Source organism: Musca vetustissima, unplaced genomic scaffold (genome assembly GCF_032173495.1).
Source record: "Musca vetustissima isolate MV318-11 ecotype Yass unplaced genomic scaffold, APGP_CSIRO_Mvet_v1 utg30834, whole genome shotgun sequence".
NCBI lineage: Eukaryota > Metazoa > Arthropoda > Insecta > Diptera > Muscidae > Musca > Musca vetustissima.
In genome coordinates, this window is record NW_026877839.1 from 32738 (window position 1) to 47719 (window position 14982).

Consider the following 14982-nt stretch of genomic DNA (forward strand, 5'->3'; position numbering starts at 1 on the left):
ACAACTGACTCCACTGTCATCATCATCGTCATTATTGTTGCTCCGTATGCAACGTTTGGGCGTATTGTCTGCTTTTGCTTGTCTCATGGTTTAAACAACACATGAATAATATTTATTTGTTTGTCCGTTGTCGTCGTCGTCGCAATCGTCATCGTCGGTGTCCGTTTAACAGTCATTTAAAAACCCACGCATTAATTCATTATATTACTACTTCTAATTTTCTATTATTATTAATTTTGTCTGTGTGTCACACGTAAAACATCGTAGACGGGAGAGGTACGTCTCCGATATTACCAGTGATTGATTTTATTTTGCCTGAGACTTAATAGTATCTAGTAAAAAAGTTCCGCCCTCATCGCATCCACCAGCAAGCAACCATCGTCATCACCATGGCCAATGTCTTGGAAAATCAATTAGCCGCCGTTGCTTCAGTAATAGAAAAGCAATTGGACGATCAATTAGATCGTTTGGAAAATTTAGACACTGACGATTTGAAGGCTATTCGTGAGCAACGTATCAAAGAAATGCGTGAATTAAATCAAAAGAAACAGGAATGGCTGAAAAATGTAAGTAGAGTACCGTTTGTTTGTTGTTATTTATTTTTGAAAATATCCTGAAAAGGATATTTAAAAGTGATTCAGAGTCATGTATTAATGTAGTCATGACTCATCTTGGTCTTTTGTTCTTGTTGTTGTAAGGTTTATTTAGAACAGATGACAATTTTTGGTAATATTTATTTCTTGGTATTAAAAATTCCATCCCTCCGATTATCATTAGTTGGTGCATCCCCTAAAATTTTAGAAGAATAAATTTACAAGGGTTGCCATTTATATTTTGGGGTATAAAATAGAAAATGGAAATAAATTTCTAACATGTTTTCTCAAGTTTCCAAAGTGACTTGAGCCGAAAAATAAAGATAAACTATTGAAATCGTTCCATACGAGTTCGAATTATATATGTATATAAATATTATGTTAGTTCATTACAGGTATGGTCCGCCTGGTACTAAGGGATTTCAAAACCCACCATGGCTTGTGGCATTCCGTCCTAGGTAATGATCAGGGGTTCAATATTTTACCCTCCAAGATAAGGTCAGACTGCCACTGGATATGTCCATCGTTTCTCCGGGTTTTACGAATGACGTGACTTGGCAATCCAATTCAATTTATTTCATAAACAAGAACCTAGCCCAAAGGGCCATGAGCGATTCCAAAAGCTTAAAATTAACAATATATCACTTAATTATATCATAACCAACAATACATGAACTACTCCAAAAAATCCGTCAATTCATTGGGGTCAGATCGCTCCCCTATTATATCCATCAATAGATCACACGACTTCATTACTTCTGAACGCCGCACATTCCTTAACCTCACTCTCGAATCCTTGAAGAAAAAATGACAGAACGACTGCTACATTTAACGACGTAACTGTGACAGACCCGAAGTTCATTGAACACCCCGAGAATGACTGGGCAATAATGAGTGTACATGCGACTTAGTACACTGTACTCCGAGCCGAGGATATTCCACACTATTTTACGAAGATGTTGCAGATGTCAACAAGAACGATAAGTCAACCAAAGCATTGGGCTCGGAAGGAATATCCATGGTAATGCTTAAATATCCATAGAAATGTCAGAACCCGTCAATTCATAACCAAAACCATTTTGGGTATATTGTACAGATGTATCCTTACAATTGCATGTCAATGTTCCCTCGAAGGAACATACTCATGCCTTTCTGCATCCTATGATAAATTTAATTTAATTCGAGCAGATTTAGAGTCGCCTGCTTACCATGGGACGAATTTATGGAAAACGATTTATAGCAAAATTGATACACATCCTATTCGGTACGCCGTACTGTTAAAAATTTAATCTCAATTAGACACCCATTCGAAATACATATGGAAGCTACGGATGCACCCGCACCAATTCCAACAAAACGCAATAACGTCATTCTAGTCTCGATGAAATCTAGTCTGATGAAAATCTGTCTCTGTCTGACAGGATTTTAGTTCTGGGAGGGGACGACCTACACGGGACTCTATGCGCTATCCGCGATAGTCTAGAGGACCAACGTAAGGAACTCTTCGACCAGTTAGACAGACTAGTAATGGAAGAGCAATGTGGGGATACGGCCTCCCTCCCGGATCCTACTACTCGCACAAAAGTGGTAGAATCGGTGAAGCCCACTGTCTCTGACAAAGGTGCTAAGCCGACTTCTGACCTGAAGCCCAGCTCGAGGCCGGACCCGAGTAAGAATGCACAGGAAAAGGCGATTGAGAACATCCCGAAGCAGAATGTCACCCATAAGGGTGAACGTGTGGAGGGCTCTGTCTCAAAGCCCGATTCTGCGCCTAACGACAAAGGTGAAGCTAAAACTCTGGATGGATCCACTAGTGGTCAGAATTGGAAGAAGGGAAAGTCCGGCAAGAAACCATCGTCTCCTGGGGGAGTAAATGTCCCCCCACAGAAGAAATCTGTGAAGCGCATCCGCTCTTCAGAAGGTCCGCAACCCTCACCCAAGAAGATGATGACTTCTCGTCTGGCAGATCCTTCTACCTCATATGCGGCTGTCGCTGGACAACAAACGGCGGAGATACAGCTATGTACAAAGAAGGCATTAACCTCCTCTGGAAAGCCGAACTCAAAAGTTCGTAGCCAAAGACAGCGTAAGCCATATGACAGACCAACCAAGGTAGCCGCTAAAGAAGACCTTCTTGTGGCAATCATTGACAAATCTGATCCTCATGGCAGGATCAGTGATATTCATTGGTTGCTCTTTCAAGCTATATATAAATCTGAACCGATTTTCACGAAACTTTACACACATCACTCTAGACTTAGATTAGTACGCTATTGCAAATTCCGTGCAAATCGAAAGATATATAGGTACTTAGGGGCACCATTTACATAAAATGGGACGAAAATATATATAGGAGCTAAATCGAAATCTGAATCGATTCTCCTGAAGCTTATCACTTATTATTCTAGACTCAATTCAGTACTCTATACCAAATTTCCTGTAAATCGAAGGATATTAAGGGACTTTGGTGCACCATTTACGTTAAATCGGACGAAAATATATATGGGAGCTATATCTGAATCTAGCCCCCACTTATATGTGGAGCTATCGCTCATAGCTTTAAATATCATAGTTGTATTTCTTGTTTTATCATTCCTATTACGAAAATGTTTTCATTTGTTTTTTTTATTTCCAGGGTCATGGTGTCTATACAGAACTCGCCGACGAAAAGGAATTCTTTGAAGTGTCAAAAAAATCACCCAATATTGTGTGTCATTTCTATCGCGACTCAACGGAACGTTGTCGCATTGTCGATATGCACTTAAAGATCTTGGCAGGCAAACATGTCGAAGCGAAATTCTGCAAAGTGAATGCTGAAAAATCACCGTTCCTTACACAACGTCTGCGTATCAAAGTTATCCCAACAATTGCCCTGATAAAGGATAGCAAAACAAAAGATTTCATTGTGGGCTTTACCGATTTGGGTAATTGTGATGATTTCTCCACTGATATGCTCGAATGGAGAATAGCCCAATCGGGTGCAATTGATTACAAGGGCGATTTGATGACACCACCCGATGTCAAAAAGAAATCCTATATCAACCGCCCCAAGAAAACTATACGTGGTGGTTATGATTCAGATGATTCGGATATTGATTTTGATGATTAACCACCACATTGGCGGCTACGACGACGACAGTGTAGTGCAAATTGAGTTTAATGTTGTGTTTTGTAAACAAAAAAAAGGAAAAGAAAAAATATTTGAAATATTTAGTATATGCGTCTGCCTTATTTGCAGTTTCACAAGTGTCTTTAATTTGAGCTTGAGTTTACAATTACGAGTTGAGTTGATTGGTCTCTCGATAATCATTTTTAGAAAATGATTAGATTGTCAAGCGCCAACTAGTTTACTTTATACAGCTTAATATCAAAATGTATTAATCTAAAAAATCATTTGTTTGCAAATTCAAATAACAAATTTTGTAAACTATAATCTTAGTACGCAAACAAACAAAACTGAAAACAAAAAAAATCTCACAATGCAACATTCTACTTTTAAATTTTGTTCAAAGTATTCTACTTTTGTTGTCCTAGTTTAAACCTTTTTTTAAACTATTTTTTGTAATAACATTCTCTCTATTGTGTGTTCATTTCTAGACTTTTTTTACTGGAAAAATATTATTCTCCCCATAGGAGGAGATCGGCACAAAATTTCATACAAAATTGATCTATGTTTTTAGTAGTCTAAAAATCCCAAAAACAAAATCAAACATAAACAACAAAAAAGACAATTTATAATTGTAGATTTTTTTAGTATTTTAAAATATGCAATGCATACATCATAAGCCAACAAAAAAACCACAACAACACTCATTCACAAAGAGCGAATAATATTTTTGAATAGTTATATAAAATAATAATAAAAACAAATAATAATTCCTATTTTTATAGTGGTAATACTACAAAGTTTTGACATTCACAAATTAACTTTTAAAATTTGTAATCTACAACAACAAACGAAAAAGTAATCAAACTACAACAACAATGCAGCATAGTCTTTGTATGTCTGGTTATATATATTTTTTCTCTTCACACATTATAGTAATAACATAATTTATTTTTTATAATTTTAAATTGTAATCGTATTTTTTTAAATTAAAAAAAAAAATAATAATAATAAAAATGCATGGACAATTTTTTATGTTTAAAATAGAATATTTTATATTTTATTGCGGATAGTGGGAGGCCCAATACTATTCATTGGATAGCTGTGAATAACAAGTAAACAGTCGCGGACAATCAGCGGGCTCAGGGGGTGAGTCTCGGAGGAAATGAGTCTCTGCTGCTCCACAGGAGGTACCGGATGATCTGCGAGTAGCAATCATGGACCGAGCTGAACCTGACGGGAAATAAGAAGTTGTAGGCCCAAGAAAGGGTGATGCCACATATATTTGCGATAAGGACAGGAGCAGGAAAAAGGGTTTCAAGTAGCTAGCCGGCAGAACTTGGGGAGCTACCAAAGAAATCTTGTTAATTACATACACTGCAATATACTGGTCTGTGTTTAACTATTCGGCTCCAGTTTGGTCCGCCAACGTTTAATGCAATACAATGGAAAAATCTTCATCTAACGGGATGGAATTCACACGGATGCAGTTTTGGAAGCAATTCAAGAATATAGAGTAAATGCAATATTAGAAGAACCCTCGCCTACGATAGCAACAGAAAATCAGAAGCTACCGCAACAAATCAAAGATATCATAGAGCTTAATTCTTATTGGGCGCGAATTGGCGGCTGGATGGCCAATATCTGCCCTGCATGTGGTCCACATGACACGCTACACTTCTTCAACTGTTCAACCAAGTCCACTCCTCTAACTCCAAATTCACTTTGGACACAACCGGTACATGTCACCCGTTTTTTTTACATGGAGTTAAAAGCAGAACTAGACTAAAGATAATATACGCCAAAGACCAGATAAGAATTAGGTGATATTTAAATTGTTGATTCTGATTCCAAGTATTTCCTAAATCTGCTCAATTAGGGTTGATAAGACCCCTGATCGTTAAAGTGCGGAATGAATTGATTCCATGTTTAAGGTTTTTTGCAATATCCACGGTGAAGATCGTATAATCCATATTCCTTTCGATGTGTCCGAACACCGCAAGTAGGACAGTATCCACTGATCTGTTTTTGAAAGAAACGCTGATTTGCAGATACTGTTTACATCAAGTGATTTTCTTATTTCGAGGTCCAGTAGTTTTCTTTAAGGATTTTTAGTAGAAGATAGTCAGTCGATAGTCTTCTCGTAAGGTCTTCGACGTTACCATAGGTAGCTCTTTTGATATTGATTACAACAACATGTATTTTATAATTCCCAATCCATAGTAGTAGAATGTCCTAAATCCCCAACCGAATACGGATTATTTTAAAGAAATCTTGTAACCGGAATCGGAGGGACTTTTGGATTAAAGGTTACATTTGCTGTCTTAAGTCTATTTTAGGGCTCCCTTGAGGATCGTTCTGAAATTTTTACCACATGTAGTCCTTGGGGTCCTGATTACAATGGTATATATTTTCTTCCGGTATTTCCGGAGATATGAGCTACCTCCAAAGGTCCGTTGGCACACTTATATTACCTCACGATTTTTAAAATTTACTGAGGCAATATTGTTTTCAATTTAAATCGTTTCAAGTCCTGTTTTCAGAAACACTATTCAATTTAAAAGATGAGATCGCGTAGCCGCCACATATCCATAGGAGATAGTCTTAAATCCCAGCTACCCCCAAACACCTTTCTAATTAAAATGAGATTCGGTCACGTAACTGTAGTAACCATCTGTCCATAGGAGAAAGTATTAAATCACCGGCCGAATGCCGGTAAAATTAAAGAAGGGTCCCGCGGAATTTTGGAGACCCATATCACAGAATGTGTGAACTTATTTCATAAGAATTTTTTGTAATCAGGGCTTAAAACACTTTAAATTTATACCCGCATTGCCTTAGTAAATTTTAAAAATCACGGAAAATACCGATTTCCGCAGGAAAAAAAATTATACCATTGTAATCAGAGCCCCAAGGACTACATGTGGTAAAAGTTTCAAAAGCGATCCGCGAGGGTGCCCATTTGCCTCGTATGCGTATGATTTCTTTGACAGAAGAAGCCACTACCTACATATTTCATTTTTTGTTGTCCAACCGTATAATATTGTACCATAATAACAACTCGTACTACATGACATGTGAGTCGCAAAAAATTACATGATGTGATCCTGGTTTAGCAACATCATAATCCGTGATATCAATTTACAGTGGATAGAGTGAACGATATCAATTTAGTTCCATTGTTCATTGCAGTGAATCAGTCAATTGAACTGATTTCTTTGTGAACAACAACAACATACTATCTAAGACCAGGGCTGCCATATTTGCCGATTTATCGGCATTTTGACGATTTTTCACTCTAAAAATGGAAAATGCCGATTTTCCGATTTTTGCCCCAGAATTGCCGATATTTCAACAATCGACACAAATTGTCTAACTTTTTAATTTAATACGGCGTTACCATACAAACATATAAAATTGGCAGCTTTAAATCATTATAACTATCGGCGACACGCCGCAGCCGTTTTCAATGGCTTAGATATCTGCATTTTTGTCAGCATTGTACTCTGTCTAGTTTACATTTTACATCATGGGCACGAACAATTTTTTAGAATATGATGAAGTATATTTGGGTTTATATGCAAAAGATATTGTTTCAGAAACAAAACTTTCCAAAAATGACATAGACAAAATAGTTAGCACTTGCATTAATTTTCATTTAGAAATTGAAAACCAAATATTAAAACGTTTTGATTTTAATTTAAATTCATTTAAATGCTTAAAACTTATTGATCCTGCAAGAGTAATGAAGAAGGGCAATAATTTTTTTCTAGATATTTTAAAAGAATTCCCCGATTTTATTTTGAAAATGAGAGGCAATCTTTAGACTCCGAGTTTAGGGAGTTAAACTTTCTGAATTTTGAAGAAATTTTTGAAAATGCAGATATAATTTAAAAAGTTTTTGGAAAAACAATTCCGAAATTAAATGTGGGGACTCCAATTTAGCTTTTCCAATTTTGTCTAAATTTGTACAAAGAATTATGGTTCTTCCACACTCCACAGCAAATGTGGAACGAATTTTTAGCCAGGTAAACCCTAACAAAACTAAAATTAGAAGCTCACTTGAGAATGATTCATTGGAAGGGATTCTTTACCTCAAACTAAATAATTCAAATTGTTTTAATATCAAAATTGATAAAGAATTACTAAAAATGTGTAATAAAAATATGTACTAGTTTGTAAGGTCATAAAAATATGACCTTAATACCACACTGTGTTATACGTAAATCTGAAAGATCTCACTAGTGTACATAATAATTACTATATTTTAGAAAAATCTACATTTTTTGTAGAAAAATGAATCTTTTATGTTATTTTTTTATACAGAATTATTAATGTAATAAACAATATTGATTTGTTATAAACCAAAAATATGAATTTATTTATAAATTATATGCTGCCGATTTTTTGCCGATTTTTAAAAACACAAATGCCGATTATGCCGATTTTTTTCTGAAAAATTGACGATTTTTCATGAAATTTAACTGGCAGCACTGTCTAAGACCCCCATGTTACAGCAGTTAATACCCTTATTGTTGTTCTAATATTTATTTGTTTATGTTTTTTTTTTTTTGCAATAAAAATCTATCAACTTCCCCACAATACAAATCTAATTGGAATTTTTTCATCACCAAATTGGGCAAGATGGCCCAAGAAATCATATGCCACTAACATTGCTTACTTATTCTTAATATGGTCAACCAAATGGATTTCTAATGGAACATGAGTGTTTGGAGAATGAAAAATGCCGGTGCTACTCAGTCAGAATACGAACAAGTATTTTTGCAAGTACATGTGTTACTTTTTTGTTGGCGTCGTTGTTTATGTTAGTCAAACAACCCACCCCCTTCTATGTGAGGTTGTTTTATCATGAGAATCCAACCAAACCATAGAGAGAGAGCATGAGTTACGACCGATTAACTGGAGACGTTTCGACCCCGTTGCTGATGAGCTCATACACACCAACAACACCAGCAACATAGCTGGCTGGCAAAACACAACACAAATGAACTTGTTTTGCTGTGTTTTGTTTTCACTACGTAGCTATCACCATGATGTACTATTTCTCCATGCTCCATGCGCACGCAAGCCAAAACAAGTTTGGAGCAAATTCTGCTGTGTGTTTGCTCGCTGGCTTTCTGTTGGAGGAAAGCAAATTTATGAATATTTTTTTTAGTTTCAATCAGCCAGTCGGACGTTGGATACGTGTTACGCGCTAATAGTCGTTTTTCTATTATTTTTTTTATATTTGCTTACCACCCATAGGCGGCGGTTAGACCAAAAAAACAGCACAGCGACACACAAATCGGTAACAGCTAAAGAAACCCCAAATAAAAGTTGAATTCTCTAGAGTGGTGGTTGTAAAACAAAAAAAGAAACAGAAACCACTTTTTTGATGACGAAGTCTAAAAACGCCACAGCTTTACCAGTGCTCTCCGTGACACACAGCCGTGACAACGAGTGATTTTTCTGAATGTTTTTCCTCTAGTATTTCGTGTATTGTGTGCACTTTTTGCCTGTTTTGTAGTTTTTTTTTCACAAATTGAAAAGAATTTTAATTAGAACAAAAAAATTAGAATCGTAATCAAAAAATACGGAAAGAAAAATACAAAACCCCAATGCTTGGCGACTATTGATCTCAAGCCATTGTTGACCACAAAAGTTTAAAGTTCAGCAAAGTAATCAACGGAAACGGAAAATTACAATAATCCGCTATTCACAACGAATGAAAAAAAATATTGTGTGTTACTCAAAAAAATCAATAAAAACGACAATTTTTGTGATTTTTATGAAAACGAAATTCGTGAATTTACAAATCTAATATTATTGCTACAGCAACAAAAACAACAACAATAATGGCTCAGAGCTCATCATCGAAAACGGGTTCACACAGTAACCTAATGGCCAGCGGAAGTAGTACTCCAATACGTATTGGCAGTTACCATGGTCATGTATCGTCGAGTGGTGGCAATGATTCGCCCACCCCCATGATGCATCATCATCAGCAGCAGCAACAACAATCACAACAACAACAGCAGTCGAGTAGTGTTCCAGCATCTGCTGGACATTTGGGTCAAAGTTCGGCTTCTTTAAATATGGGCCCATCCACCACAAATCAACATCATTCGCAGCAGCAGCAACAACAACAGCAGCAACAAACATCCTCTACAGCTGTTATGAGTTCCAGTGTTACCCCACCAAATAGTGCTGGTTTACGTCAATCGGGAGGTAAGTTGAATCGGAAAGCCTCTCAAATGTGCAGACAGACATACATTACAATCATGTATGTATGTTTGTATCTCTGTGCCTAAACAACTAGATTTGTGTATGTCCATATATATATATATAAATGTGTGTGCGAGCCTTGTGTAATGAACGTCTGAAATTTCATACTAGAGATGTTCCTCTGCTACTATATATATAATATTATATTCTTGTTTTTGTTTTTCTTCTTCTCCTTCGTATGTTTGGGTTTTCCTCATTTTCATTTTCTTCTTCTTCGTCAGTATTTAAGTTAACCATCGCTGTTTCTTTTACTTTTTGTTTTTGCAATCCATTTGAATGTTTTTTTTTTCAAGTGGTGTGGGGGCATTCCCCATGTCTTCCTTTATTTTTATTTCTCTTCTTTTTATAAATATCACAGTTGTTTCTATTTTTTTATTTTTGTTGTTATTTTATTTTTGGTTCGGTTGTTGTTTCGTCCCGGCCTAGGTAATGGCTAATTGTTTTTTCATGTCATGGTGGTTTAGTTGGCTAATTTTGCTTAACTCGGTTTTCTGATTTTTTGCTTTGCTCTTTGCCCTTTTGCTCTTCAGTCAATATCCGTTTCCCGTTTGGATGTAATATTGAAATGGATATTTCTGGCAATGATTCTTCATTTTGCATATGTATGTATTCGTAATACAGCTTAAATGGACAATATCCTAAATATTGTCTGCTGTTTAAATCTTCTCAGTACCAGAAAAAAATTTGCCATTAAAAGTCGATTCTATTTAATATGGATATATTAAAATTATAAGCAGTATATGGTTTTAATTGTCGGATTGCATTGACATTGAAGGAGCCTTCAACAATGTCAGCACTAATACGCTTATCCAATCCCTAGATACTTTCTAAGTTGACCGGGCAATCATAGACTGCAGCATACAGCACATAACAATCAGACAAAGTAGGCCAGGGAACACCACAGGGAGGGATTTTGTCACCGCTCCTGTGGGTAACTACCATAAATGGACTCTTAAGGAACTTAATCGATGAAGAATTTGATCCAGTCTGTTATGCAGATGATGTTATAATACTTCTTAGGGGAAAGAATCCTAACTTACAATGCAGGAAAGCCGAAACGGTGCTACACATCGCCTACGATTGGGTTAAACAGAGGGGCTTAAACGCATGAAGAAGAGCCCATCAAACAAAGCTATATGAAACAAAGTTAAGTATCTGGGAGTAATTCTAGACAAGAATCTTAAATGGAAAGACCACACCCAGCAAAGGGTTTACAAGGCCCATTGATGCTGGTCCTTCTGTAGAAGAGCCGTAGGCTCTAAATGAGGTTTCAATCCTAAGATGATACACTGGATCTATAAGAACGTTATTAGACCAATTCTAACATACGCTTCTGTGGTCTGGTGGACAGCAATGGATAAAAAATGTAAAGTAAAACCGTTGCAGAAAGTTCAGAGAACGTGGGGCCTAGCAATATGTGGTACAATGCGTACGAATCCAACTTGGGCTTTGGAGATAATATTATATATACATCCAATAGACATCCAAATAAAATATGAAGCGGCGGGTTGCAGCTTTAAGACTCTAATCAATGGACGAGTGGATAGACACCGGACACAACATACCGCAAAAAACATATTACAGGCAACAACTGAGTCAACAATCAATACCTTTGATTCAGACCGCATACCTGAAACGAGAGTAGTGACACGGTGCGAAACTATAATATCAGATAGAGAACAATGGAATAGTGGAACACTAGTTCAGATGCTACTGCACTACATAGCCACAATAGCGAAACACGCCAAGAAATGAGGGAATGGGCGAATGAGACCCACAAAACCCTTTGGGAAAATGAGAGGACAGGAAAGATCACCAAAATTTTATGGGGTGACCCCACTGAAGACAAAACTAAGCAAAACCTAACGCTAAACAAAAAAGAAATAAGCTGACTGATGGGTATTCTGACGGGACACCTCAGCCTGAAGGCACATCTACTCAAGATTGGATGCGAAGGTAGCAACATGTGCAGAGCATTTGGGGAAACGCTGGAACATTTACTGTGCCATTGCCCAGCATTTACATGCCTTCGGAAACCATTCTTGGGAAATGGCACTTTTCACGGACTAACCGATCTGAGGGATGTGAATGGAGAAGACTGAAGGAGTTCTCAAAAAACACGGAATTCCTATATTTATAGGGATACCAAACTCAAAATGTTTTAATCTAAACATTCACGAATCCTAACTTTCTCCGCATTTCTAGAGCGCACAACAGGCCTCAATTGGCTTATGTGTATGTCCTTCCCATGTTGGACATGTGTTGGTATTATCCACCCCTCTTTTTAACCTAACCCAACCTGTTCTTTTTTGGATTTTATCTCAAAGCAACATTTGTAGATAATGAGGTCAAACATTGCTGAAGAGTGAACATCAATATTTCCAGTAGTTCACGTACGTTTTATTAGAAAATCCAGCACCGCATTTAAACAAAAACTTTAGCTAAAAATTCAAAACCTAGCTAAGCTTTCAGATTTTAGCGGTACCGATTGGTTTAAGATGTTATTGCTGCACAGTGTAATTGAATAGAAAATTCCCATCTCGATATCGAATTCGCATGGATTACTCACAGAACAAAAACAATTAAATGCAAATTTAATAAATTTTAAAACGGTTCACAAATATGTACGCCTAATTACAAATATATTCCCCGTTTCTCTTCGCGTATACGTAAATATCGTTGTATCGGGAAAATCAATAAGGGATTATTATTGTTATTGAATTTTTATTTAACCATTGTTTTTTTCTAATGCCACCCAAAGGATGAATACGAACAATAATACTTGCCATGTCGCGCACCAACAAGCTTATGTTGATGATGACAGCATGACATTTTTAGCTGACTGGAATGAATGGATAATGATAAATGAGCAATGGAATGAATGAAAGAGAAGAACAACAACAAACACAAATAAATATTAATGCAATATTATTAGGAGTAGAATGGTCATACGATGAAAGCACCAAGTCAGAGTATGAGAAGAGTTTTATGACATCAACATAATCGAGAGTATTCCCGAATGAACGAAATTATGAGAAAAGAAAAAATTTCAATTATTTAATTATTAAATATTAAAAAATACACAATTAAATTAATAATGGCAGTAGTGTTTTCAAAGACGTAGTACAAAAAGACGTTTGTTTTGGCCAACTCCCGAACACAGAGGATCTGCCGCGAAGACGCTGCCTGTGAAGAGAGGTGGATATTGTCAGTTGGGACAATACTGAGGAGCTATGAAATAAGGTGGAATCTTAGTAATTAATTTTAATTTGGCCACATGAATTATAAAATTGGCTTTAATTACAAAGAAATCACATAAATAAATAAAATATTCGCCTGCTTGACGACTTCGAATTATTTCCCCTTTACAATTCTGGTTTTGCTTTTGAAGGTGAGACAACCCGGGTGCGCAAAAATTCGCTCGCGAATGAATTAAAATACATTCTTTTCGTTTTGTGCTCATTTTACGAATGAATTTATGGCGATAAATTCTTTATCGAACGAGCATTCGCCAAAGAACGTTCGCACACACATAACAAACACTTTCTGCTACACACATATTCATTCTTTCGTTGTTTGTGTGTGTTTTATGATATTTTTGTTTGTTGTTGTTAAAAACAACACTCGCGAATGAACAAATCGACGACGCTTGCAGCGAAATTTTATCGTTCGTGCATTTTTCGTACGATGCGAACATTCGCGAGAGATTGCAAATGCTTGTTCTTTCATTGTAACTTTATCATTCGCTATAAATTGAAAAGATTCGAATTCTCGTAGTGAGCATTGGCGAGAAAGAGCGTATTTTAATCATTCTTCGCACCCTGGAGACAACTGATGAGTTCTCCAAATTTGCTTTTTTTAATTAAAGAAGTAGTCGCATGCCTTCACTTGGATTATTTATGATTAATGGTCAGATGCCTCCTCATCATCCTGTGCACAAAAAAGTAGACAAAAAAGCACAAAAAGTAGACAAGTGCCAACTATAAAGGAATAAGTCACCTTCCCATCGCATATAAAGTGCTATCTAGAGTGCTGTGTGAACGTCTGAAGCCAATGGTCAATGACATTATTGCACAATACCAATGAGGCTTCAGGCCTGGCAAATCCACCATTGACAAGATTTTCATTCTGCGTCAAATCCTGAAAAAGACCCATATCGACGCATTTCACCTATTCTTCGACTATAAGGCCGCATTCGACATCCATATCCGTTCAGAGATGTTTAAAGCCATGTCTGCGTTTGGCACTCCTGCAAAATTAATACGGCTACGTAGGATATATTTAACTGACACAAGGTCAGCAGTTTAAGTCGGAAAGCAGCCCTTTAATACCGAATGAGGACTCCGACAAGGTGATAGTTTGTCGTGTGATCCGATGGAAAAATCAAGTGGAAGACAACATTTCGAAAAGTGGCTTTTCAAATTTGGAAATATTTACCCAGCTGTAATTGTTGTTGTTAAAGCAACAAAATACATAGTATAAATAGCCACGAATTGTCTGGTTATGGTTCCTCTATAACTCCTCATTGGAACATTGGAATCCGAAAATTCCAACGGTGTTAGAAACGGTACATGTTGGCTCTCGTATGAACTAGGATTATTGACCACGCTCCAAAATCAACAAAAAGGAAGAAAATCGCCTATTTTTTTACCAAAAATCGAGTAAAAAAATAAGGAAGATTTTGGCCAATAGCTATACACTCACAGAGAAAAGTCCCAAAATTTGGAATCGATCGGATTATTAGTTTTTGAGTTATCGTGCCCACCATTCACAATACCGCTGTTTGGAGAAAAATGCGTTTAAAGTTTGAGAAGCCCTTTTGCTTTTTGCCGGCTATATCTTCAAGAGTTGTGGAGATTTTCACTTGAAAATTTATGGGCACATTCTTGAATTTGTGTAGATTCGAATTAAATCAAAATACAAAATTAATTTTTTTGAAACCGAGAAAGGGGAAGGGAAGGAATTGTTTGCTATAAATCATAGTGTTTTCGTCCATTA

General features: G+C 36.5%; 2 protein-coding genes across 5 annotated transcripts in view; both read left to right on the forward strand.

Moving 5' to 3' along the window:
- The first annotated feature begins 389 nt into the window (after positions 1 to 389).
- On the forward strand, positions 390 to 3702 carry LOC133322514 (thioredoxin domain-containing protein 9). Its single transcript, XM_061531502.1, has 2 exons — positions 390 to 566; positions 3229 to 3702. Exons 1-2 carry the CDS (start codon positions 390 to 392, stop codon positions 3700 to 3702), a joined length of 651 nt encoding a protein of 216 aa, XP_061387486.1.
- A 5851-nt stretch (positions 3703 to 9553) lies between these two features.
- Positions 9554 to 14982, forward strand: part of LOC133322515 (oxysterol-binding protein-related protein 8-like) — an 81976-nt gene continuing 76547 nt past the window's right edge. For all 4 annotated transcript variants that reach the window (XM_061531503.1, XM_061531504.1, XM_061531505.1 and 1 more), the window contains exon 1: positions 9554 to 9927. In XM_061531503.1, coding sequence (XP_061387487.1) covers positions 9555 to 9927 — 373 coding nt within the window. In that variant the 5' untranslated portion in view covers position 9554. The remainder of the gene's footprint in view (positions 9928 to 14982) is intronic.